We start from the raw sequence: 26012 nt of genomic DNA, 5'->3' as shown, positions 1-26012 counted from the left end.
ACATGAAACTTTTAACCAGTGAAGAGGAGATTATAAAGGCTCACAACCATATTTTGTTTGGGTAAATAACCCAACAGTAACACTGGGTCAAAACACTACATTATCTTCTGAGGTTTACTCCGAGTGGGTAAAGTTAAGTATTTTTTTGGGGCCAGTTGGGCCATTTTGGGCCAGTTGCTTAATATTGTCCGACTGCAAGGACTTTTTTGACGAGCGACAACAGTGTGAGTCGGTAACTCCAAAGAAGATCAATGGTGGAGGGTGGACCACATTCGTATTCTGTTTGGCTAACCAGCACCATGATGTTCATTGTCAGAGGAGGGCCAACACTTGATTAGCAATTAAGACCCCTGAATTAGTGTTTAACGAGCAAGTGGAAAAGAATACTCTGTGACAGCCACATTTATCTAATTCCTCTGAGCAGTTGTTTCCTGGGTTCTTGGGTATACGAGTAGGATATGGATTAATTAGCAAAGAGGCAAAATGTATTAATACATTGCAGTAACTGTGGCTGCATGTTTGGCACTGATTTTTCTCAGATGGTGCCGTTTCTTTCTTAGATTCACACAGTGCAACATGGGTTGTTATTGGATATTTCTGTATTTGTGCTGGGTTGGTCTTGGCATCGTCGAGACTGCGCCCTCTTACTGTGACACATAGCCTGTGGTGTCAGTTATGCGTGGGCTGGCCAGCTACAGTAACACTCATCACAAACTCCGCATTAAAGAGAGGAGAATACATACACTGACCCTGTGTAGGTGGGACTCCATAGCCAGGTGCTAAATAGATGGGCAATAACTTCACAATCACGAAATGATCGAACAGTTCCGCGTTGTTTGGATCTTTAACTCTGCGTTTAGACCCAGAATCAAGGCCAACGCAATTGTTTGGCAAACACTGCTTCATGAAGAGAATATATTGGTTAAGGAACATGAAGTCAGGGAAATGCATAATAGACAAATTGTGCTTAAAAAAAATGAAAGATGTATTTCTTTTCAAATGTGTATTGGCTGGTTAAATCTCAACTGATTTGTACTGCTCGAAACCACACAACTTCTAAACACTCAGATTCAATTAATGATGCGTAAAGATCAGGGTGGAATTCAAATCCAGCAAACAATATCTCAGATTTCTCAAGCGGGTGGTTAGTGGAGAACCTGAGTCGACGTTAGCAGAGGGCTACATAGCTGAACTCTGCATATGGCATCTGCTTTGAAGCTGATGCAATTATGGAGAATGGCAGCAGACCCCAAGAGGAACAGGGTGGCCTGGAGTCATGCTGGACAAACCCCATTTCCTCCATTGTTGGAGTCCTCCTTATGACATTCACTATCCTGACAGTGGCTGATCAAAATAACACTTATTTATTGATGCTCACTTCCAGGAATCAGACAGGAGCTACAGAAGTGCATATTCCTGGGGGAAAAAAACAGACAGATATCACCCAGGCATTGTGACATTGAGTTTCTGGGCAATGTGCAGTCATCTGAGAGTTGCATGCTGTAACCGAATAGTATTTGTTTCATATAATATGTTGGATAGAATGAGCATGAATACAAGACATTGACTGGTGAGTATTGAATTGTGCTGTTCATCGCTCAAACATTCTTCAGTTGTTGACATTGGATATATTCAGACAGCCTGATATGAAAACCTATATATAGGATATGCTTTGACTTCTTACTTTTGGACAAATATTAGAATGACTTTGGATTAACTGAATCTTTGAGAGTGTTGTTCTTCAATCCAGAGATCTAAGAAGAGGTTATAGTCATGTTGACATGATGTATCTTAGGTCATGTGTGTATATCAACTTTATATTAACCGATCATCGAACAGGATATGAGTAGTGAAAAGGTGTAAGACAACACAAAGGGGTGCTGACATATAGTGTGTACTATGTACAACAGTGGTATATCGTGGACCCACAAAAACCTTAAGTCTTAAAAAAGAAAAAGTATTATATATAAGGTGGAATCACAGGACCCTTTAGACAAAAAGGACAAGTACTTGAGGTGTGCCAATACTGCTGGACCACAACTATTAAAGAAGTAAAAATGAATAAAAGCCAGTGTGACTTTCTATTGTAGTTAAATATCTGATAAAACGCTTGTTGTGTTGTAATGTGTCCAAATAAATCTATTGTATTAGTTTGTTAGGGGTCTGCTTCATTTTCATAGTGACTTGCTGTCGTTTTGCAATTGAAATTTCACTGATGACAAGCAAGCAAATCGATTTAAAACACAGAGCAGAGTAATAACAGCAGAAGTACAGTAATAACATGATGGATTTGCGAATAACACTCAAATTTAGATTTTTATGTGTTCCTGTTTTATGCTACTGTAATGCAAACCACTTCACAACAGGGCGAGGTTATGTATTAATCACACTAAATGTGATCCATATAGAATTAATAAGCTCTTTCAACAACAGTGTTACTTGTAGATGGGAACATATTGGGCATACAATATGCTTTTACTCCAATGACTCTGCTTTTTCTGTTCCTTGACTGAAGAATAACCTCCCGCTAAAGTCTCTGCACAGATCAAAAACCTCTTTAAACTCTGTTTTCTTTGGCTTTTCTAGATTTGATATTTTGTGGTTTCTACATTTCTCTTTTCTTTCGCCTGTAAAGCACTTTCTATCCACTACTTTGGAGTGCTATAATAAATAAAGTGTGTTTATACTGGCACTGATGAATTACCCATTATTTGAGGCAAAGTTTGATGGTTACATGGTTGCAGCTTTGCTATTCCTTCATGATTAACACAGGAAATGCTTTAACCAAACATTAATCAACGACATAAAGAAATTACATTTATTTTCATTATACTATTTAACCGTTATTTGTCCAGGATAGTCCCATTGAGATATAAAAGGTCTCTCTGAGGGAGTTCCTGGCCAAGACTTTTCTGAACAAAATTAGAAGCAGATTGCAGTTTCTCAAGTGCACTCGAAAATGTTGAAGCATGATTACACAAAGTCTGATCCGGGGTTTTAAATATAAGGGTTTATTACATACACACTATATGTCAAGGATTTAGCACGAATGATAAATATTGGACAGTGTGTCTCATCACTCTTAATACACATTTAAAAAAGCATTATAATCCAATATTCTGTCATTTTTTTTCCAATTTCCCAATCGCAGTTTGCCCTGCCATTCACTTGGAGAAAAAAGAAAATTCTGACACATTCATCTTTAAAACGTTTCTGAGTAATAACTCATTAAAAGGTTTTATGCTCCATTCGTTGCCAAAAATGCTGACAGGTGGCTTTGCTTGACAATTTTCATCTCCACCATCCTTCATCATTGTCCACAGTGATAAGCTACTGCTTCCCACACAGTATAATGTTAGTAGCTGGAGGGATTATTGTTTCTCATTAAACTGAGTTGTCAACTGCATAGAGGGATACCAACAGGGAGAGGTGGAGCGGTAAAGTGAGTCTTGGTTCAGTAATGAGGACATCCCCTCCCACGTGTGATGGTCAAGACAGTAACCACAGGGCCACGACAAAATTGCACACAGCACAGGTACACCAAAAAAGCCGTAATAATGTAGAGTGTGGCTCTGTACTGCTGTACGAGCTGTCAGTCTGCTGTGGAAGAAGCAATGTTGTCGAATCAAACAAGAGGGTACTCCACTCCAAGGCATATAACAAGATTTTCACAGCTCGTCTGCAATCGAGGGAGGACAGCTATACAACTACAAACAGTGAACCTTTTCAAATTAAGCCACCCAGTCGAAATCTTATAATTGTCATTTTTGCAGCATTTTGTTCTACTCTCTACGGTTCTACGGAACATTTAAATTGTTTTTTTTAAAAAGACACAAAATAGGAAAATGAATCAGTGTTAAGTATGAAGCAAAAATAGACTTACCATCAAATCTTTTATGTCGGGAAACAAAGGTGCTTCTCAATTCATGACTCATTTCATCCACTAGATTCTCAAAGTCCTGTTTGCTCTGTTGGCCAAATTTGTCCTCCATTTCCTGGGTGCAACATGTGCTTCCCTGAGAACACACCCGAAGATATTCACCTGCAAAACAGACAAAAAAAACAGTGTTTTTGTATCCATACTATTAGTGAGACTGACTATACACAGTCTTCTATATTCTAGGTCAAATTTTGCATTTTGGCATCAATATGAAATTTGCGATTTCTATCTAAAAAGTAGTTACTTAAAAATACATCGGCAATTCAGTTACACTAAAATCCTGAGCCTCACTTCAGCAATTTCGGTGCTTAAAATGACTCAATGATTCAATCAAACCTTTACAGAAAAAGCTCTCATTTTGGACACGTCATTTGAGCTGAAAACAGTTTTTAACTTTTATGTTCTCACATAAAGCCTTCTATGTTGAGGGAAAAGTGTGCAGGATTGTGGTTTCCAAAATCCCACCATCACGTCTTAATTAGCAGCATATGCATGCAAATTGATGGTTTGCAATGCCTCATCACCACCTCGTTACTCAGTCAGTTTAGTGTCTGGATAAAGTGTCTGGATCTTCTTGACACTTCAGTTCCAAAGTCTATACGGAAGCATATGTTTTGAAATCAGAGATAAGCTAGATTTAGATGCATATTGATGAGATGGCAACATGTAAAAACATTGTATCTAATGATGAAGCTAGTTTGAGTCAGTTAATTATGACACATTCTTTTTTTTAATAATAGTTATGCAATGCCATCACAAATATACAAATGAGTGTGATGTCATCCAGCAACCTTTTGCTGCTTTAGTTACTTCCCATGGAAGAGACGCTGGTTACTTTAAACCATTCATACGCTGTGTTTTTGGTATTGGTTTTGTTCCCATAGACAACCAGACTTCTCAAATGCAAAATCATACATGGTGTCGGCAAAATGTTGTGGCTCGTGAGACTGATTTAACGGCAACCATAACCATTTTGTTATGTCAAAGGTCACTGTGCAGATGATTTGGAACTTCAGTTTGTTAGATAACTAGACAAAAGAAATAAAGGGGGGAGAGTAGATGTGCATAAAACACGTGCCAATGAATTATATTCACTCCTAACCCACAGAACCTTGCATTTTCACTGTAACTTTGTGCAATTATTTTGAACAAAAAGTTAGCTATTCATTTCAGATATGGACAGGGTAAAATAATGGCTTGTGACTTGTAGGATTTAATATGATTCTGTGTCGAAGAAGAACATAGTGTTTCTCATTTGGTTTGACAATAAGATCATTGCCAAGGGCTTATCAAAGTTAAATTCAGTGGGGAGAACAGATAATACGTTCCTTTAAAATATTCTCCAGCATTACATAATTGATGACTTTGGGAAAATACTCAAGTGAATCAAAAGTTAATGATCTACATCATCTCATTTTCCCAACCAGCCATTTTAAAGAAGCCACAGATAAAACAGACTCAGTTTGAAACAGCATCTATTTCTCAAATTTCACAGTCTAAAACCTGTCGAAGTATATTGATGACAAAAGATTTTGAGAGTGCACAAAACAAATCGGACAGCTAATCAATCTGCAAGTCAACGTTTGGGAATTGTGAAACTACAGCGGTGTTCCAAATCACACACTTTTTCTTTTAACTTTTAGTACATACTGCAGCAGCTCTTACATACTGTTCCATGCAGTATGCACAAAGGATTGTGGGTCAGATTAGGCAGAAATGCATGTTGGCTTGAGTTCAGCAACAATGCCACCGGATGCAGCAGAATATCCTGGTATTTTTGGAACACTGCATTTAACATACCATCTATTGGGACACACTAAACATTGTTCTGGCTTACTTAATAGTAATGGTAGTTTGGATATTTGAACACACTTTACATTATGACAAAGCTCATTCTTTTGTACTTTCAAAATAAAAGCTGGGATACTGGCATTGTGTAACCACCAGGTGAAGACAAAGAGCACTATTTAGTGTCCGTCTAATCTTAAAAATCAAAATGCGTTGACACTAAATGCCGAAAATCACGTCACATTTTTTGAACAACGCTGTTTGTCATTTCTGAGCGGAAGGCTGCCCTAAGAGTTCTAATGAGCTCGTGATGAGGTGGTTGTGTTTACTGTGATCCCACTTTACGTGGGAATAAAACAAACTAATGGTTCAAACAAAAAAATTATACTAAAATTATTATGGGCTGTGGCTATATTCAGAATGACCGTATTTTCACAATAGGTGTGACACAAATCCGACATACCGGTATGAATAAACTAGGCGACGGTAAGGGGATCAGTTGGATCGTCAGAATTTGGATCAACTGCAATCTACAGTGCAGATGCACACGCCCACAATGATTCAAATTGGAAGCTAAACTATCATGTCCCCGTTACATACATAATAAATCACATTTCTCTTCCCCAAACAAAGTACAATAAAATGCAAATGTGATGTACATCGTCTACAATCAGCGTGAGCTACCAATCAGGGAAGCAGCTGTAAGCAGATGGCAGCTGTACAATTCTCACTGAATGCAGCGATAGATTGCACAGCAGCAGAACAAGAAATGGATTTCACTTAGTGAGCACCATACTGAGTGAGCAACAGTATGATACGAGCACAAGATCGTTTTGCACATTGGCGTCTTCAAATGGTGACATGAGGTAACATCTTAAAGATTTGAACTGCAACATTCAGAATTTGTACAATACATATCATAAGCATGTCACTGTCTGCACCCAGCACTGCCATGTGCACACCAACCAGCAAACGTTCTACATAAAAATACCAAAGAGGAAGAGAGAGAGCTGCGGGGGTCCTGCAGATCAAGAAACACACGGTCAAGCTCAAGATAAGATAACATTGTACTTATCATTTATATTCAACAAGCAAAAACAAAACAAAAAAATTACTTTTTACTTGCATGGAACTGAAATGTGTGGTTGAAAGTGTCTCATCACTCTCATGTGAGTTTGTTTGTAGAAATATTTCATCAACGTGCTATTTCATGTCACAGTAGGCAGTGGGTGTTGTCCAGCATGTCAATAGGGAATGTTACATATTTCAATTCCCCATGAACGATTCTGATGAACATGATGCGTGGGAGTGTCTGACAATGAGATACTGTGAAAATAAGGAGACATGTATACACAGTTTAATCTTGGGTATGCATCTCCACAAAAAGGCTTTGATCTTTGATAAAAAGGGAAACTCCAGAGCAAAAATGACACTGGAGCATTCAAGTGGACATCCCATTGCAGATGTTTAGTCAAATAAGGCCCGTACCTCAACGAAACTCACAATGTCAGCATCACAGCCCCGGTTCAGTTTAGTAAAGTAGTAAAGTTATGGATGGATTGAGGAACTTTGCTAATATCACAGTCTACTGGCAAGTCCCTTGGGCTCCACATTCAGAGTGCAGCCTTTTCGTCCGATATGTCAAGAGGAGGAAAGAAAATCCATCTTCACAACAAACCTAGTGTGTGCTCCAGCAGTCTCAACAGAGCAAAGACATCACTTAAAAATAAGACTGTTGTACATCAAAATATGGGAAGCCGGAGCTTTCAAGGGACTTCGCCACTCTGCAAAGTAACACAACCTTTCTTGCCAAGGTTAAAACAGCACTGTGGCTTCCCAGATAATCTATCTAGTGGAGCAGACCACACATTAGCGACTGACAGGATGGGGTGTGTGCCAGACAGTCCAGAGAAAAAAACACAGCATCTTAAAGTTGGTTGTCATGTCCTATAATGATTTTACAGCAAGTCGACATGAAAAGATGAGACTGTTTTCACTCAAACAGAAGTCCTGAATCAACCAGGACTTAAATCTTAAAGATTGCTGGGTTCAGGCTTTTAAACCTGTTTCAATCAAGTTCCCAACAAAACATTAATTAAGGGACAGGCTCAATCAGTTGAGTTTCATGATGCTGCTGCTGAATTTCTCCCAAGACAGCAGTTCAGAAAGGAAACTGTTCTTGAGCTGAACAGGAAGTCTCTTTTTACTTTACTGTGAAAAAGGTTTTCCTCACCGTGCTGTTGTGCGTGTTCATCTGCTATTATTTGACCATTTCGCTCCACTAATTCGGCCACAAGTTTTTTCTTAAAGACGGAGAAATTAGAGGATTATAAATGATTTTAATTTGGGTAAACAGGCATCTCCATTTTAATAAAACTCTATTTCATTTTGGTCTTAACTTGGATTTACTGAACAGAGGTTAGTTTGTATTTGTGCGACAGAGCTCTGCTGAATTCTAAGTCTGGGTTTACTCCTTTTAAACCTAGTTTTTCTAAACTCAGATTAAATGAATCCTTGCTGGTGCAACGCGTGAGCGAGGAGTCAGCAGTCAAAACATTGTGAATCCCCATAACTACGAGAGGTCGTTGAGGATAAAGTCATGACTGAGCACTGGTGGGTCCAGCAGAATTATTGATGAGCTGTGTGTTTGAAATGATAAAAAACAAAGATGATAAATTACAGGACCAGAATCAAGAGACTGATTCACTGCAGCAGGCGCCAACAAAAAAACTATTTCTATGAACTGTACCCTGGTTCTGGTTAAGGTCAAGAAAGAGCGCACAGGAAACACAACGGACTTGAAGAAACGACCAAAGATACAAACGTCTGGTGACTAAATGTCTCGAAGCATGCAGGAAAGGAACAGCAGCATTGAGTAATCTCGTGAGTTATTGACAGATGTATCAGTATGACACAGAGAATGATGAACATCTAGAAGTGGACATTAACTTGTATTTAGTTTGTTGTTTGAAGTTAACTGAATAATTAGTTATCTCTGAGTTGGACCAGCAGCAGGCATATTTTACAGTTTCTTACAGCTGCTTCCTCACTTGCAGTTTTTCCAGCCATCTCGCAGCTTCTCCAGCCAAGGCAGGACCTTTCTTCTTTCTTCACAAAAGGCACTCTCTAGTTTGAAACATTCATGGTGGACTGGATTAGGGATATAAATTGCTGCTCACTACATTCATATCAGTATCACCCCAAAAGAATCGATTGTATATAATGGAACAGAAAGAAGCCAGTCCGGTGGCATGATCCACTTCTCTGTCATTGATTGGTATGACCAGTGTATGTCTCAGTACTGTAGTAATTTCACACTCGTGAACACTAGTTCTGGTCTGCTATTGGAGACAATGTACACATGTTGCTGGTTCAAGGCTTTGGGAAAATAGATTTTAAAAAGTGCAGCTGTACCTTGAGTAGTTGGAGAGCTTGCAATGCCCTCAAGTCAGTAGCCAGACAGTATTGGCTGAATACAGTTCCCATTGTTAGCATTTCTATGGAACTCAGCAAGTTTCTCGAAATAAACTGTAAATTGGCACCGATACAGTTCATTAAGTAATGTAAAATGTACAACTACAACACAAAAGCAGTTATAGCTGCAGCTTTAGGCAGAGGGGAATCATTAAACATCCTTTTGGCGTTATACAAATTGTCAAAATAATACTTCTCTCTTTCTGTCTCTCACTCACACCGACATGTAAAGACCCACCATGACAGGCAGGGCCAGTGTTTTGTTTTGTAAGGTCACAGAACTTTGGATACCTGTATACATTTAAAAAAAATGTTTTCTATGACGAAGTTTACTATAGCTGTAAGAATGTATCAGCTTTTCTATCAGCTCAGGTCCCGAAAAATAGAACGATCTCAGGGTGACCCATGAGAGTTGCAAAGGGTTCGTGGAAACAGTTGTAAAAACAAAAGTGTTTCTTCAAGTAAATGTCTGAGCACAGCTTTTGGACAGCTTGATTTTTTCACTCACTGGATCTGCACTAAGCAAAGTCTTATGCAGATGGGTTTTTTTGTTTGTTTTTTGCCGGTATGGTACCAAGTCTGATTTCCACCTGAAGCTGTCCATGATCTGGAGCGAGCCATACTTCGGTAGCTCAGAGGGAATTGTATCAAAACTGGCCTTTGGCAAGTCATTCAGGATGAAGAGGGCCGTATGGGTGAAAAGAAGAGACTTGTCCCAGTCTAACCTCACTGTACTACTAACCTATTCCCTGTCCTTTATTTGTCCGGGGCCAACAGCAGGATGCATAACTTCACTTTGCCTCGAGCCATATGGCACCAGATGTTGCATATAGAGCAGTGGATCCTGCTCACATTAAAATATTAACAAAACAAGAGGTGGCTTTAATACATACAAATGTTATGTCACTAATGTTAACCATACAGCAACACTGTAAACAATGTAAAGCTGAGTTTTAATGAGAGTGGTTTATGCATGCACTCAGCATATTTAACACCTATACAAGCTGGCGTCATAATTCGCAATGACTTAATGCCACTCTCATGTCTATTAAAATGGCGTGTTAGTCAAATTAGTTAGCTTATTATCACCGCTGATGAAGCGCCACACAAACATTTAAACTCCTGCTGACACGTGCTCACATTTCACACTGCATACCTGATAATAGTGGGACTTTAGCATTGATTTTTTATGGACTGCAAATACAATATGAACAGGATTTCCTTTGTTGTCAGCATCGGTGACCTTTTCCTCCATCCTTCACCAGGGTTAAGATGTTTTCACATGTGAAAGCGTCTCAATGTGAATTTGTTTGATCAATTATACAGTTGAAATATGTAAATGTATTGTCACTGCAAGATTCAGTGTTAATAATATGTTCCACTTTTTCGATACATCAATGCTATTTGGCCGCAATTGTTGTTGCAGATGTAAACAGGTTCGACTTAAATGTGACACATAGGAGGCAGGACCACTATAAATAACACTTTCATGTCCCTCAAAGCAAAATTACAACACATCTTATGCCCAGCTCGTTCAGGAATATAACAAAGAAGGACGGTCCACACAGCAATAGTTAAAGTTAAACAAGTCGATTTATTAAATATAACTCAACTGAAGCAAACTAGTGTGTAAAGCCAGTGTTGTGTGCTGTTAAACTGTAGTGCTAACCTACATTACCTGTAACATAAAGGACAATTAAACATAATCAAACCAAACAAAAACGTGGGTGCCTGGCAGTCACCAGCCCTCCAGGAGGGAGAGAGATTGCCATTTTGTGAACAACCAGCTGATAAAGGCTCCGAGCAGTTGAAGCCAGTCTCTGATGAGGAGGGAGAGGCCAGGCAATCAGTAGGACTGAAAGAGGGAAAACGGAGGCAGGCCACAACAGGTAATCATATACAGCCAACAGCCACTACACCCCCCGTAAAAACGAAGACCTCCACCTACAGGGACCTCATGACATCAAAATAGCACATCTGCCATGACATTCTCCCAACCTTTATAACGACGCACGTCAAGTGTAGGTCTGAAGAAACAGCAACCAACACATTTGTCTCTTGTTGCCATTCTGCATACTGGTCTAGAACGTCAACGGGTTATGATCTGTATGAATAGTAACAAGCAATGATGCTCCAACATACACGTCAAACAACTTCAGTGCCCAAATCAAAGCCAGTGCCTCCTTCTCAACAACTGAGTAATTCAGCCGGTGGTGATAAAACGTACGTGAGAAGAAGCAGACAGGATGTTTAATTCCCCATTCCTCTTATAGGAGGACAGCCCCAGCACCAATTTCAATTCCATCCACGTCTATCTTAAAAAAAGTGAAAACAACCTAACACTGGGGAGACCAGACAAACGCTGCATTTTTACTTAAAGGTTTGGTCAGCGGAGCCACTACATAGGAAAAGTTGCAGCAAAAATTGCGGTAATACCCAACTGACTCTAGGAACCACATCAACTCTCTTCTGACTGAGGGATATTTATCAATGGCCTCCGTCTTAGCCTGCACAGGACGAACTTCACCCTGGCCTACAACCCTGCCAAGATAGGTCACCGTCGCTTCAGTACAATTAATGTTAAATTTGCTTCCGCCAACCAGTCAAACAATGCCTTCAGATGTTGAACATGAACTTCCCATGTGTCACTATACACCACAACATCATCTAAATAAGCTGCAGACCCAGCCAAACCAGCTGGGTCTGCCTTGTTCATAAGACACTGAACTATTGCAGGAGCATGTCTCAGCCCAAACGACATGACATAATAGGAAAACAGCCCCCCATGGCGTGATGAAAGATGAAATCTCTTTAGCCTTGGACGTTAGCGGCACCTGCCAATAACCTTTGAAAAGGTCAGGTTGGGTGACAAATGTTGCACATGGTCAACATTTGGTTTCAGCATCAACCTCTCTGAAGTCTGTGAAAAAGCAATCTGCCAACAGACATGAACCAGCTAAAGCATCCTGGTTCTGCAATCCCTTTTTCAACATTTACTCTACCTCTTTCCTTGTGTCTTGTAGAATCTCCAGAGGTAATTTCTACTTTCCATCCAAAGACGAAGGCTGTATGCATTTCATATCAAACTGTCTGCATTGAAAGCCGAGCAGCAACTTGTGCTATATCTTGTGCAAATTCAACAAACTTCCACTTCCTAAACCTCTGCCTGTATGGTTCAGGGACAAGTGCATATGATTTCAGAACTGCAGCTTTAACTTTAAGCATAATCACCACTTTCAGAAGAATTAGTGGCAGGAAATGCTGTTTGGGCCTTGCCTGTGAAAACATACTAACATACTGTAACATTGGAGTCAGGCCATCTCCTTACGTCTGCCACACATTCAAACAACGCAAAAAAAGTGCTTTTTCATTGAATCTTTGCAAAATAAGAAGTTTCCACAGACTAAAGTATTACTAAGCACATGGCTTTGGCAATACTTACATTGTCTGGGATATGCTCTCTTTTTCAGTCTATATAAATCAGCAGTACATCTTTTACAAACGTATGAGTCAGCCTGGAGAATCAAGTGTCCAAGTTCCTGCACATACCAGCAAAGGTAGGCCAACAACTCTCAGAAGTATTCATCAGTGTACCTGGCCAAAGAGACCCACAGCATATGTGCTCTGCCATCTGCTGTGTCCCATAGTTCCCCCCCCCCCCCAACAAACCTTTTCTGGGTTCACACTTGAAGCCACACACAGATCTAATGAGATCAACATTACAACGTATGTTCTGATTTACTGCTTCATTGATGCTCCAGGTAACCAGACTTGACAATAGTTTTACAAAAATGTTTTTGTTTTTTTCCATTACCCTAATTTAGCCATGCCATGCCATATATATATATACAATGCATTTTTGCTTTGTCACTAAGCATCTTGATTATTTGGGATTTATCCACCTTATTTCAGCAAATACTTTCACTTGTTTGACGAAAAACAGGTAAGCCTGCATGAAGTGGAATAAAGTCATTTTATTTTATCGAATTTTGCTTTGCTCACTGTGGTTTGAAACGGCTCAGTTAATGTTTGCTGAGGTAAGTCCAACCAAGAAAAGGTTGTCCAATTCAATTCCCCACTTTGCCAGACGGGCAACCGAATTGGCCTTCAAGCAGTCAGAGCTGCACTCATTTCAACTCCAGAAATACAGGGCTGCTCATTTCTGTTATCAAACACTCACCTTATATACAACTCCTTTAGAGTTTCTAGCTGATGGGCTCTGGCGATGTACTTCCTAATAAATATCTTGTTGCAAAGTCTGACCTCCACTTATTATAGATTGAGGCAGGCCTCTGTGAGACGAGGACTTTTTTTTAGCCACATGATTGAATCCATATCACTGACACAAACACTCAGCAGCATGCACTGTCAAACACTATTTCAGAGAGAATGCTGGCTAACTGTAACTGTCAACACTGATGCATGGACAGGCTAACTATGAGTGAATTAACAAATGCATGACCAAAGAAATGAACTAATCAGTCGAACTGAAAGAAAATAAGTGGATGGATAAAGCTGTATGAATAAATTAGTAAGAAAGTTATGTTATGGCTTCATGAGCATCACATCTAGAACTTAGACCATGTAAGCATCTCATTATATCGGACCGAAAGCAGACGAATATCGCTCAGTCACCTCCGTGTTAAAAATAAATCAAGTTGTTAGCTAGAGGTTGCTGTAAATCACTGTTCGATATAACATTCATCATATTAACTCAATGTCATGTGCTTTCAGACATCCAAGGCACATGATGTAGATAGTTTCTGCTTCACCCCTCACTCTATATAGCAAACTGAAACATATCCTCTTACTGGTGGATAATCAGACTTTGGTGTATATGAGGAGGGAATTCTATGCATATGAACATCAGCATGGAACTCTGTGTATTCCACACAGACTTTCCTTTCCACTTTTAATAATGTCTCTTGAGGGTTTTGTGTACAGAATAGCCAAGTTCCTCACTCAAGTTAGAACTTGCATCAATCAAAATGGAATGGCATTATTCCTATCACATTTTGGGTCATGTCGGAAGTCATAATGAAAGGCATGCTCGTGTTTTAAATAACTGGGGGGATGCCGATACAGGGGAGTATATGTCCTTGGGTGAATGAGGACAGGTTCAAGAGGAAATGAATTCTCACTGTTATAAAACAGTCTACAATAAAAGCAGCACAGTACAATGGCATGATGGTATTCTTCATCCTCAGGAGAGTCAGCGTGAAGGGAAAAGGACAGGAATAAAGATGCTGGAACAGTTTCATACTCTGAGCAAATGTGTCAGTATCTTCTTTTTTTTTTGAATATGTCAAGAAACTCCACTGCAACATGCCATGTGCAAGGCTGTGTGCATGATAAAACAGTGTTGACTCAGAGGTCTGGTGTTCATATTGAAATCAACGTCTTCTCTCGATATGAGGTTTCACCAACGCGTAACCCAGTTGCTCCAGGAAAATCCTCCTTTGACTCAGTTTTCTGCTGTTCCAGTCCTTGTTCATTTCCCTCCATATTACAAAGGCATTGTAGGCGCTCACATCAATGATGTTGAAGAAAATTACAAGGGGCCAACGGGCAGTCATGCGTCGGCAGCTGTATGTGGCTGTGACCTTGTCCAGGTTATCAACACCTCCCTTTGTCTCGTTGTAGTCCAAGACCATTTGTGTTTTTTTCTCTTCTCTGGTGCTCAGGACAGCATCTTTGTGCATGGTGCTCATCAGCAGGACATTTTCCCTTTCTTGGCGCAGTAGGAGACGACAGTGGCTTTGTCAGTAAAGGCAAAAATTGAAGATGTTACCTTCCTGTTCTTCATCAAAAGCAGCTCAGTGGGAAGCTCCGGCTTGTTTTTTCTCACTGTCCCCAACATGGTAATCTTCCTTTTGAGAAGTTATTCACCCAGGGCGTACGATGTGAAAAAATGATCACATGTAATGTTGTGACCATTCAGTCCTTCAGCCATGTCAAGTACCACCCTCATGCCCTGATTTTTTTCAGGCGCTTCTCCAGGGGATTTACCAGTGTACACCTGCATATTCCAAGCATAGCTAGACTGTGCATCACATGCTGCCCATTTTTTGATTCCATATTTGGCCGGTTTGCTCGGAATGTATTGTCTGAAGGGACAGCGTCCACGAAATGCAACCAGACATTCATCCACAGTCACGTAGGGGCCTGGATTATAAAGAGAGGATAATCGTTGAACCCACTTGTCCCATACATCCCATATTGCTGCAAGTTTGTCACGCTCTCGTCGGCCCTGCCTTGTTTCTCTGTCATCAAAGCGTATGACACGTGAGAAAACATGGAAGGTATTTAGAGACATGGTGGCTGGAAATATTGCCCTTCCAGTGTCAGCAGCCCAAAGGCTTGCTGTTGCTTCGCCTTTTGACTTGTACACTCCTGCTAAAATGAGCAACCCAATGTAGGCTTGCAAGTCGGTCACATCCAAGTCTTTCCAACTCTTCCCATACACACGCCTGCCCTCTAAATTTGTCATCTCAAGTATATCCTTTTCAATTGATGGTGTTATGAAGAGCTCAAACATTGAAAACATTGAAACATTGAAAACATATCATCATGTTAATTTTATGTTTACCCAGTTGTCCCCGTCAAATTAGGAAAAGTCATTAAATATGAAGCAAAAAAATGATGTCAATTATTTATTTAGAGACGTTAAACATTGAATGGGGTCAAATTGACCCCAAAAGTAACAGGAGGGTTAAATGCACGATAAAAGAAATGTCTTTGAGGAGAGAAATACAAATGCATAGCTGGCCTCTGTCACTGCAGAACAAACATTTTAAGAGGATTAGAAGAAGTTGTTGTGGATAAATGGGTTTTCTCTGCAACATATTTATTTATATAAGTTAATCGTTTTTACAGACCAGCTGATTAATTATGAAATCAGTAGATTAATGGATGAAAAACATTAGCTTCAGCACTGCCTTACATTGTACATGTAAAACAACACACAAAGACTAGATTTCTCCTCCAATACATCTTTGCCAAGAAGATAAATACACAACCACAAAGTACAATATGTTTGACCCCGAGCGTAACAGCTATGGAATATTCATGTGCACCAATATCATTACAGCGAAGATTAATGTCTGGATTTCCCTAACACCATGTGCAGCACATTTAGGAATAGCAAGCACCACATAATCAGCATATGTAGCACCATGTCTAGCTTTGATATTTATTGAGGAGTGTGTAATAAAAAGCCTAGTGGAGGCATGAGAAGGCTGGTGTGGATATTCGATCCACATGGGCAGCATGCCTGGAACCCCCTGAGAATGAGACGTGAGCGGGCAAGCCACTCTCTTCTGCGTCAACTTGCTAAGTGGAGCATGGCGGAGGAGTGCAGTACAGGTAGCAGCTGGTGACTGTTTGAAGACCTGGAGGGCCTTGAGACCTGCACTGATCATTACCTTTCACTCAGCATTTACAGCTTAGTTTACAGACTCCCGCGATTATTAGCCCTGCTACCTCGTTACAGTGCAAGTGTCCTCTAGTCAGCAGACTGCTTAAGTGAGAGGGCGAGGACGCAACTGCACAACACACAGCTCCCCACGGCGGCTGGCTGAAAATCACCCCACCGAGCAGTGTAAAGAGAAGTACCCTCTCCAGTTGCACATCATGTCTAGCCAAACGTTGTCAACAAGACAGGAGTGGCAGACGTCGGTCTAAAGATAGATCCAACCGCAGCGACGAGGCATTCGAGGGAGCTTTTTGTTTCATGACGGCTAGGTTTTGACAGGCAGATGAGGTGTCGGGGAAATAGTACCAACTCACAGCCAAAAGCCTACATTTGATACTCGTGTCAATGAAGAGATGCACATTGATCCTGCGGATTGTTTTCTAAAAGTCAGTGATGGCTTGCAAAGAGACAGTGGAATTATGTCGACGGAAATCCTGAAAAAATAAATAAATAAACAGAATCAGACAAGGTAGTCAGATATCAAGTAAGAGATTTGTGCCAAATATGTCTCAATGATCACGTCAGCCAGTTGATAATCTCACACATACAGACGATAACTCTGGTGGCATTTTATGATTTGCAGGCGAGAACAAATATGACAGTCAATCTCACAATTCATCCAAGGTAACACCTCTCACCTTTCAGAAATGAATAAGTCTATTTTGAGCTTCAACGGAATAATATATCAACTGAATGGCTGCAAGAGATGGTGATGAGATGTAACCCACCAAAAGGAGTTGAATGCTTCCATTTTGTATCAGATTGGGGATGTAGTGTGCAGACATGGTCTGGTCAAAGGTTTCATAAAAGTAAAACAGAAAAAACAACAATAGCATCAGTGACTGAAGGAAATGTGTTTATGCCAGCTTGTTAAATGAGGAATGATAAAGATCTCTTTTCAGTGGCTCCAGGTTAGAATTTAATTGGACAGTTGTTGACAGGAACTAATAGATCAAAATAACGTCTATTCATTCTCTGGTCGACAACGGGAGAACTCATTCTTTCACATTTCAAATTATTCTTAATCCGGGAAACAGCTATTGCCATGCCGTCTCAGGAGAATCCCTTTCCTTGTTTTTCACAGTGGATTTATCTCAAATGAGTTTGAAAAACTCTTCATGGCTGCGTTTGATCCTTCCTTCAGTAACCTATATGATAACAGCTGCTTATCAACAGTATAAACGAGGCACATCAAGCTTGGTCACGATTCCATAACCCTGTGTCCCTTTCATATGCTTTTGTTCCCATTCGTAATGTATTTACAAATTACAACGAAGCAAGCTTTGTCGATAAAAATCGAAACAAATGAAAGTCAACATCAAAAAATCAAAATGATGATGTCCTTTCTCACGTAACATGCATAGCAAATTAGCAGAAGAACAGCACAGTTAATAATTACCGTCTGAAATCCCTGTTGGTTTTACGATGTAGGCTGTATTAACGTTTCAGCAACCAGGGTTATTATGAGCAACAGAAAGTTGGACATAAACCCTGCTGAAGGCCACATACAGAATAAACAGAAAAGATGCTTGGGTCACAGACAGGATTAGGATTTAGAAATATCATCCAGAAACTACTTTTAGTGTTTAAAAAATAGCAATCCTGAAGGCACGAGTTTCTCTCCTTCTCTAAAGAAACCCAGATACACCAACATTCACAGACGTCTTCCTTTTGGGAGCTGGAACAGAGCATTGGTGCATAGAATGGAATAACTTGGGTTTTGTACCATTGGTCACACAGAATAAGCTAATTGCATGGCTTTATGAACGTGATCATGCAAGTAATCCACTTCTATATTGCATTTGAAGAAATCAAATGGCCCATATACAAACTGTGAATATCTGATGATGATGAAGCCAACACATATACTGATATTGGACGTACAAAGAACGGAGGAAAACATACATTTCCCACAGTTCTGTAGATACCTGTTCCCACAAAAATGTCAATGTAATCAGATCTAGTGTAGCCTAATCCAAGATCAAGATCACACATATCTGACAACTCACAATGGTTTGAGCCCCTTACATTTCTCAATAAAAAAGTATTACAAAAGCGACATTACAAAGAAAATGCCTTGTTAGTTTTTAATTATACATCTAACACTCCAAACTCCTACTTGTTCATCTGCTTCATCAGGACTGTTTAGGTGTGGTTGGGTCAGATTTGATTGACAGTGCTGGCGGCAACATAAGCAAACTACAGGAATAGTGAGGGCTAATCCACAAATACAGAAATCTCATGTGAAGTTGAGACTTCAAATTTGGCAGAAAGTTTTGTGCTCATGTTGGACCCCACGGCTCATAGTAAGACACTGACTGAGAAAATAAGGCTTCAGGGCCTTTAATGCAAAACTATTGGATAGCATTAAACAAAACAAATTAGACAGGTGTACCTAATACACCTCTGCACTCCATACAATATCGTACAAAATGTTATTTAATGGTGAGGCAAATTATAACACATTGATTCAAAGTGAACCACAAAAGTAAAATTGATATGCTTTGAGTGTTGTGTTGTTCTGCTTTCAACGCTGCAACCCTAAAACACTTGCGGGACACAATGTTTCCTGCAGCTCTCAAAGGGAACACCTGCCAAGAAATCCCATCACGAGGCCATTTTGGCATTCATGAGCATGATTGATGACATAGAGATGGAAGCAGCGTTAGAGAAATCCCCTCTTCCACGGGAAAAATGATGATTGTTTGGGTTCCTCCTCCCTGTTGTGCCCCCCTCTGCTTCTCAGTGGGAGACATTCACATGACATTGTCTAGCAGAGTGCAGCCCTCAAATACTGGTGCTACCATATCTAAACTCAAACAATAACTGCCAATCCCCAAAAAAATCCAAATATCTGCAATTTTACCACAAATATTTTGATATTGAAATGTAAAAGCGTAAACACACCACACAAACCCATCAAAAGTTCTGCTTCCTCTCTGGACCTCACTCCCAGATCAATCTCCGCATGTGTGAGTGGCATAGAAGGTCACAACAATCTGACGATACATCACAGCAACCCTGGCGTATGCTGCCGGGGCGAACAAAGTCACCTGGCTATTCTCTTTGAAAGCACTCCCCTTTAGCCATTTGTATTCCTCTCCGTCTCATTACGTGACGATAGAGAACATGTGCACATTACACGCTTCAGCAGTGATCATTTGCCTTGTTGTGCCGGCAGTCAAGTATCACACAAAATATCAGCTCCGTTATTTCTGACCCATCTCCAGTAAACAGAGCTGGCCGTCAGATGAAAGCATAGACATGCTAAGAAGTTCCATTGAATCCAGCGGTCTGCTGTGTGACTCACTTTCCGTATTTTCCCATCTTGTCTCAGATGTTGGGTAACCCACTGAGGGAAAGTGAGACAGTAGGGGAAGACTCGGTGCAGGTCTGGTCTTAAACCAGAGCAATGACAAAGTGGATTTAAGAGGCTGATATTTAACAAATTGGTAAACAGTTGAATTCAAGCTAGGGTTGGTAATCTTGAGAAACTAGCAACAGTAAGTAAGATTTAAATATCCTCCAACCAAAAAAACAGCCCAGTGTCCGTTAAAGTGACAGCAGCCAGCAGCACTAGCTCCAAAAGCCGCGAACGGTAAGCGAGAAAGTCACCAAGTTGGCAACACTGACATGTCGTTCCTTCACGCCTCCCTCCAAAGCCACGACCCCAAAATTATCATCATGAACATAAACATATCACAATGAATGTAAACAACAAACATAGCTATTGTTAGTACTCACAGCTGTCAAGCTGCTTGTGGAAGGCTTCTGACGCACAATGAGTGCATCAGGCTAGATTAAATGATTGGATGGGTTCACTACAGTACTTTTTTGTCAGTGTATTTAATTTATTGACTGCTGTCAGGATGTAATGAGAATGTCAAGAAATACAACAACAACAAAAATGTATTGGAAGAAGATTCCAAATCCTAGATTGAAATAGATTGAAATTAAATCTGCTCTGGAGAGGGCGATGCGCCGGGAAGTTCTAGAACACTTAAAAGACGATTAGAGCGATCCACAAGCTCATGCTCCCGAGGTTTAAAATGCCTTCACCATGTAGCTGTTGACAGCCTCCCGTCTGGCCAAGTCAGCTGGCAGAAGTATCACCTTAGTCCTGTGGAATTACTGTACCAACTGAGCCTTCAGGCTTTGGATCAAAACAACATTTCTGTCAATAACACCAACTCCACTGCTGTCCTTCCACCTGACCTGGTTGCTTCTGTTTGACCAAATCATTTTGAGCAGTCTAAGTGATGCTGAGCGCAATATTCCTACAATAATACCCTGCCATCATTTGTATTTATATAATATTTATTTATTTTTTCTTATTTGCAATGGCTGTAATGAGCGCTTTAGGTTTGGCCAAAAATCATGCATGATGATCATAAAGAGAAGGGCAACAACTCATTTGAATGAAAGTAGAAGCTATTAACATCATGTGATTACAAATGTAAAAGTAGTCTAACAGGGTTAACTTTTAACAGGTAACTTTTAACAGGTTAAAAGTGGTTCAAAAATGAAATTATAGACGTTGATTAAACGATCACGTTTTGACCATATACAAAATTGGCTTTCAACTGAGGTGGATGTGGTTTCTTAGTTTAGCTCTAAAATGACAATGTACTATTATTCGCACAATGTAGAGGATGAAAGAATTCCCAAGTGCAAATCCTAGTGAAATATAGTCTAAATGTAAATGTTCAATCAACATCTTCAAATAGTCGGGGGAAAAACTTTTGAACATCTTTTCAACGGAAAAATGCTCACTGGGCAAATTGTTCCCGAAGGCTGCCTGCCTACTTTTGCCTGCGGTGTGTAAATAACAAATTTCCCCCTGGGGATGAATAAAGTATCTATCTATCTGTCTAAATGGATGTTTATAGGTGAATGACATATGGTGTTGAAGCACTTTGAGTGGTCGGAAAACTAGAAAGGTGCTATACAAGTACAAGTCCATTTCCAGATTTGTTTTGCCTAATTATCAGTGAATTAATAGAGTTGAATGGCAGCCGTAAGGCTGACAGAAAAAAATAAGCTATATGGGAAGCTTTAAGAGCCGCTCTAAGAGCCGACCTAACCCTAATATTAACTCCCGAGTACCGCCTGCCACATGGATGCTCTTAACCCCTTCAGTGCCACCTAAAGAGCTAACATTACAAACATGAAAAAAACAATAAAGGCTATGTGTGCAGTATGTTGTAATCTGTCAGTAAAACCCCAAAACACAAACATGTTTACCACAATGGAGTATACTTCATAATGTCCGTAATGTCGTAATGTCCAACTATACAGCAGTCCTACTTTAATTGTGTAAGTCTTTAAATAAGTACTGTGTACTAAAGTACATACTTAAATGACAATTCATAGCAGCTGATTTATCCCCAAAAAAGGGAACAATTATTCTATTCTCACAAGACTCAATAGAAATATAAATTACATTTAAAATCATCTCAACAATATATTAATCTCCAGAGTTTAAACGGCAAAGATATATTCCTGCTTCTGATACTTTTTCATCAGAAGATGTTATGCTTCAAAATTAACTTTCAAATAGGAGGTATTTCCACTTCCACTTTGGCTTAGCTTGATTATTGTTTGCATGAGTGAGAGGCAATAAGTCGGAAGCCTGAAGGGCTGAGAATTTGCTGAGGAGTTGATAATGCGTTGTCTCTCCGGCAGACACAGAAGGTTATGACTCATTCAAAGACCACATCAAAAGACGTTTACTCAGGGTGACAACGCTCACAGATGAGAGAGATTGCATTTTTCACTCATTTGGCAGATTCGTTGTGATGTCAGAGACATGGATCCAAAGGATTTAATCAGTTAGGTATTCAACCCATCTCTGAACAGGTGTGCCCCTGATCAAATATGCAGCCTTTTGCTTGTGCCAGATCCCCTGCTTTATAGAGAGAATGATTGGCCCTGAAGCACAACAATGACGACCTGGAGAGACAACTCAGATGGGATAATGGGGGAAAAAAAGACCTTTCATTCCTAATTACCTTTCTACAGAACATGCTGAATATACTGCTTTCACTGAATCACTGAATACTATTTAAGAATGTATTTACTGATATAGAAAATACTACCGCAGTAAAACACTGTTTTCGAATTTACACGAGTAATTCATTAAAATTATGAACTGATAAAACAGAGTGTATTTATATCCACTTACACAAAAACACTTGTTTAGAATGTATGAATGTTACTGGTTTCCAAATCCTGACAGCCTAACATTGTTGAACCTGTATATTTTACATGTTCTATCTCTGTCCATTTAATGAATGACATTCATTATGTAAGGTACTCAAATGTCCACTCCAAAGGGTAGTGGTGGCTGACATTATGCGCAGTTGACTCATCTTTATGGACTGCTACTGAAGCACTTGCAAGAGCCAGCAGGTCAACCTCACCTCATCACTTCATTTTCGCAGGACAGGAGCTACTAGTCTGCACAGTTGGGCATTCATTATCTCTGCTTGGTTAGCACAGTCACATACCTCTACTGGACACAGATCTTACCCACCACAGCTGCCTGAAGGGGGACTCGTTACACATTGAGTATTGATGCTGGCTGATATCGCAGCATGAATACATAATCAGTGAACCAGCTCGCATTAACATAAAGCTGGGTCCTGGCGTTTTAAAAGAGGGGATGTCACTTCAATGATGCAAGCTGGGTGCAGGAGGGTGCAGGAGGCTACGCCAGCTGTTTACCGTCCAGTCAGGTTAATTAGGACTATTTTGGTAATTGAGCAGCCTATATTAAGTTTAGGGCTAAAACTTTGGTCAGTTAAGACTTGCAGCAACTTGGCGAGTGACAGGTGGTTGAGACAGGCTACCCCTGTAGCACTCAACCAAAGACCTGCTACTGAATGACTTTCAATCATAAATGAGTTGCTATGGGACATTAGGGGAATTTGAACTTCCCCCAATAGGAGCTTAATATTAAATACAGACGCGTTTATTCCACAAAAGCCCGTGTTTATCCCATAGGCAATTGGTAAAGCTCTATTTGGCAGGTCGTGTGCCTAGTCGACGGGTCGCGCGCTCAGTCCAGCCTTACCTGGGATCTCCTGGATGGGAACATGTGTGAAGCTGAAGCCTTTCCCGAGACAAGCCTCCCTGACCTCGCTGCAGTTCCGTGCCTTGAAATCTGCTCGTGCTGCAACAGACAGCACAGAAAAAGTGCAAATGATGGTCTCTAGTCTGAGCATTTTTCACTTCTGTGAAGATCCGTATTGTTTAAGGTGCTCTGCAGTATCCTTGCTGGTAAAAAAAAAAAAAAAAAAAAACTCCCCTGCAGTAGATCTGCAGGTACTTAATGATTGGGCGTTTAATGGTTGCAACTCAACTATTAGTGTCTACCAACGCATTTCCCAAAGTAAAACGGGTTTCTTTCGCAAACCGATAAAGAAAAAAGTCCCCCGCCGCCGCAATAAAAGAGAATTGCGAGCGTGGAGGTGCCACATGAAGCCAGTATCCAGGCAATGCGTTTCCAGAGGTGTTGTCTCAACTTCGCTGAGCAGACGAAGCCCCTGGTTGTTGCGTTGAAGTGGGAAATGCTGTGTGCTGGGGAGCGCTCTGTGTTCACATCAGATGCATTGGAGAGGCAAAGCGCGACACAAAATATGGAGTGGAGTCCAGCCTCATTCATTTTAGCTGGGACTGCGTGTGGGCACCTACATACAGAGATGTAGTAGAAATAAATAAATTAGAAAAGCATGGCTGTAGGATGATAATCATCAGTTCGGTTCGGTTTTGAGAGACGGGATGTATATGTGTACAGCCTTACATGGATTTATGAATAGAATAGTAAAACTGTAGGCTTTTTTTGGGAATGTTAGTAAATACTCATATAACTACTCGCCACTATTGTAAATCCTTATTGGTGCATTTTATTTCGAAAAATATTTGAGGATTTCTTATATTTAAACATATTGAATTATTTTGTGCAGTGAAACATGTGATTTCCGAATCTTTTTCATTTTCTGTTTCTAAATGAAATTTGAAACACTTGAACATAATTTATTTGGCCTATTTGATGGGGATTCCACAGACCAAATGCTGACAGTTTCTCTTTTTTCACATTCATCTGAAACACCATGTTACACGGTATCAAACTCAACCAGAGGATGTAAAAGATGTGATGAAGACCAGAAGGCAAGCCTTCATTGATTCTGGAAAAGCTTGATCCCAGGGTAGATCAACAGTGGATTAACATGACGGCCATTGCTGTGCACAGCAGTGTTCCTATTGGTAAGCCACATTTTGAAAGGTGCTTTAAAGTGACTGTCTCAATTATAGTGACACCAAAGACACTGCTTTTATGAGGTTGTTTCTTTTCATATTTATTGAAAAATGTTTCAATATATGTTGATTCAATATATTAATTAATTAATTAATTATGAATTATTAAACACTTTTATTATATCTACTGAACACAGTTCTTTGCTCAAATTTCTTACAATGCACATGGTCTGCCTTCAATGCCGAGCTCACCATTTGTAATACAATCTATGCATATTCTATTTTCACATATATTGCGTTGCCAAAACATGATTTTACTCCAGCTCTTTTTGGGATACACCCAGACCAGCCCGAGAGATGTAGTCCCTCCTGTTTGTTCTGAGTTTATCTTGGGGTCTCGTTCCAGCTGGTCATACCCAGCACTCCTCCTGGTGTAAAAAAAAAAGAAAGTCAGTCACACACTCAGTTGAAAGGCAGAAGACTCAGGATGCACTCGAAAGGGAGTGTCGTTATCTCAACAAAACCACAAACAGTTATGGAGTTATACAAAGATGAAGTCACCCTATTCTATTTTTGACGTTCACTTATATATAACCCTACCGCCAGCAGTTTGTTACCAATTATAAAGTGACTCACACTTTATCATTAGCTGTTCTATTTGCGTCGGCGAGTGATTGTATGACAGTTGAGTTATGTGTGCGAGAGACAATGAGCCAAGTGAATTCACTGTGTGATCGGACAGCTACATTAATCTTTGCTCTTTGGGTTACCTTTTTACAGATCTGTGTCTTCATCTTTATTTTCCAGTGTCACATGATTTCAATTGATGTCAATTTGAAAAATGTATCAGCAGTCAGGTAACAGTTATTTGAAAATCTGCAGGGAAGTCTCGTTTCGGTTGCAGCCATGCAAGTAGTAAAAGGACCAAAAAAGTGTATCTTCGTAAATCGATGATTACAAAAGCAAATTCAAAATCATCTCTGTTTGAAGTTATAATTTGACATGAGGTCTGGTGGGAATAAAGTGGACTCAGCCCTGGAGACGGCTGGTTGGCTTGTAAGATAGGTAGCTGAATCT

General features: G+C 40.1%; 1 protein-coding gene across 1 annotated transcript in view; it reads right to left on the bottom strand.

The window, feature by feature from the left end:
* LOC306783691 (glypican-6-like) overlaps window positions 1-23902 on the bottom strand; it is a gene marked incomplete at its 5' end in the record, with an annotated part of 69447 nt that extends 45545 nt beyond the window's left edge. Inside the window, 2 exons of the mRNA XM_079277456.1 lie at window positions 3884-4042; window positions 23752-23902. Of these exons, the coding sequence (XP_079133582.1) occupies window positions 3884-4042; window positions 23752-23902 (310 nt within the window). The remainder of the gene's footprint in view (window positions 1-3883; window positions 4043-23751) is intronic.
* Window positions 23903-26012: the final 2110 nt, after the last annotated feature.

The sequence above is a fragment of the Melanostigma gelatinosum genome (assembly GCF_949748355.1).
Source record: "Melanostigma gelatinosum genome assembly, chromosome: 10".
NCBI lineage: Eukaryota > Metazoa > Chordata > Actinopteri > Perciformes > Zoarcidae > Melanostigma > Melanostigma gelatinosum.
Note: the sequence above shows the minus strand (reverse complement) of the source record. Positions and strands in the feature narration are given on the sequence as shown.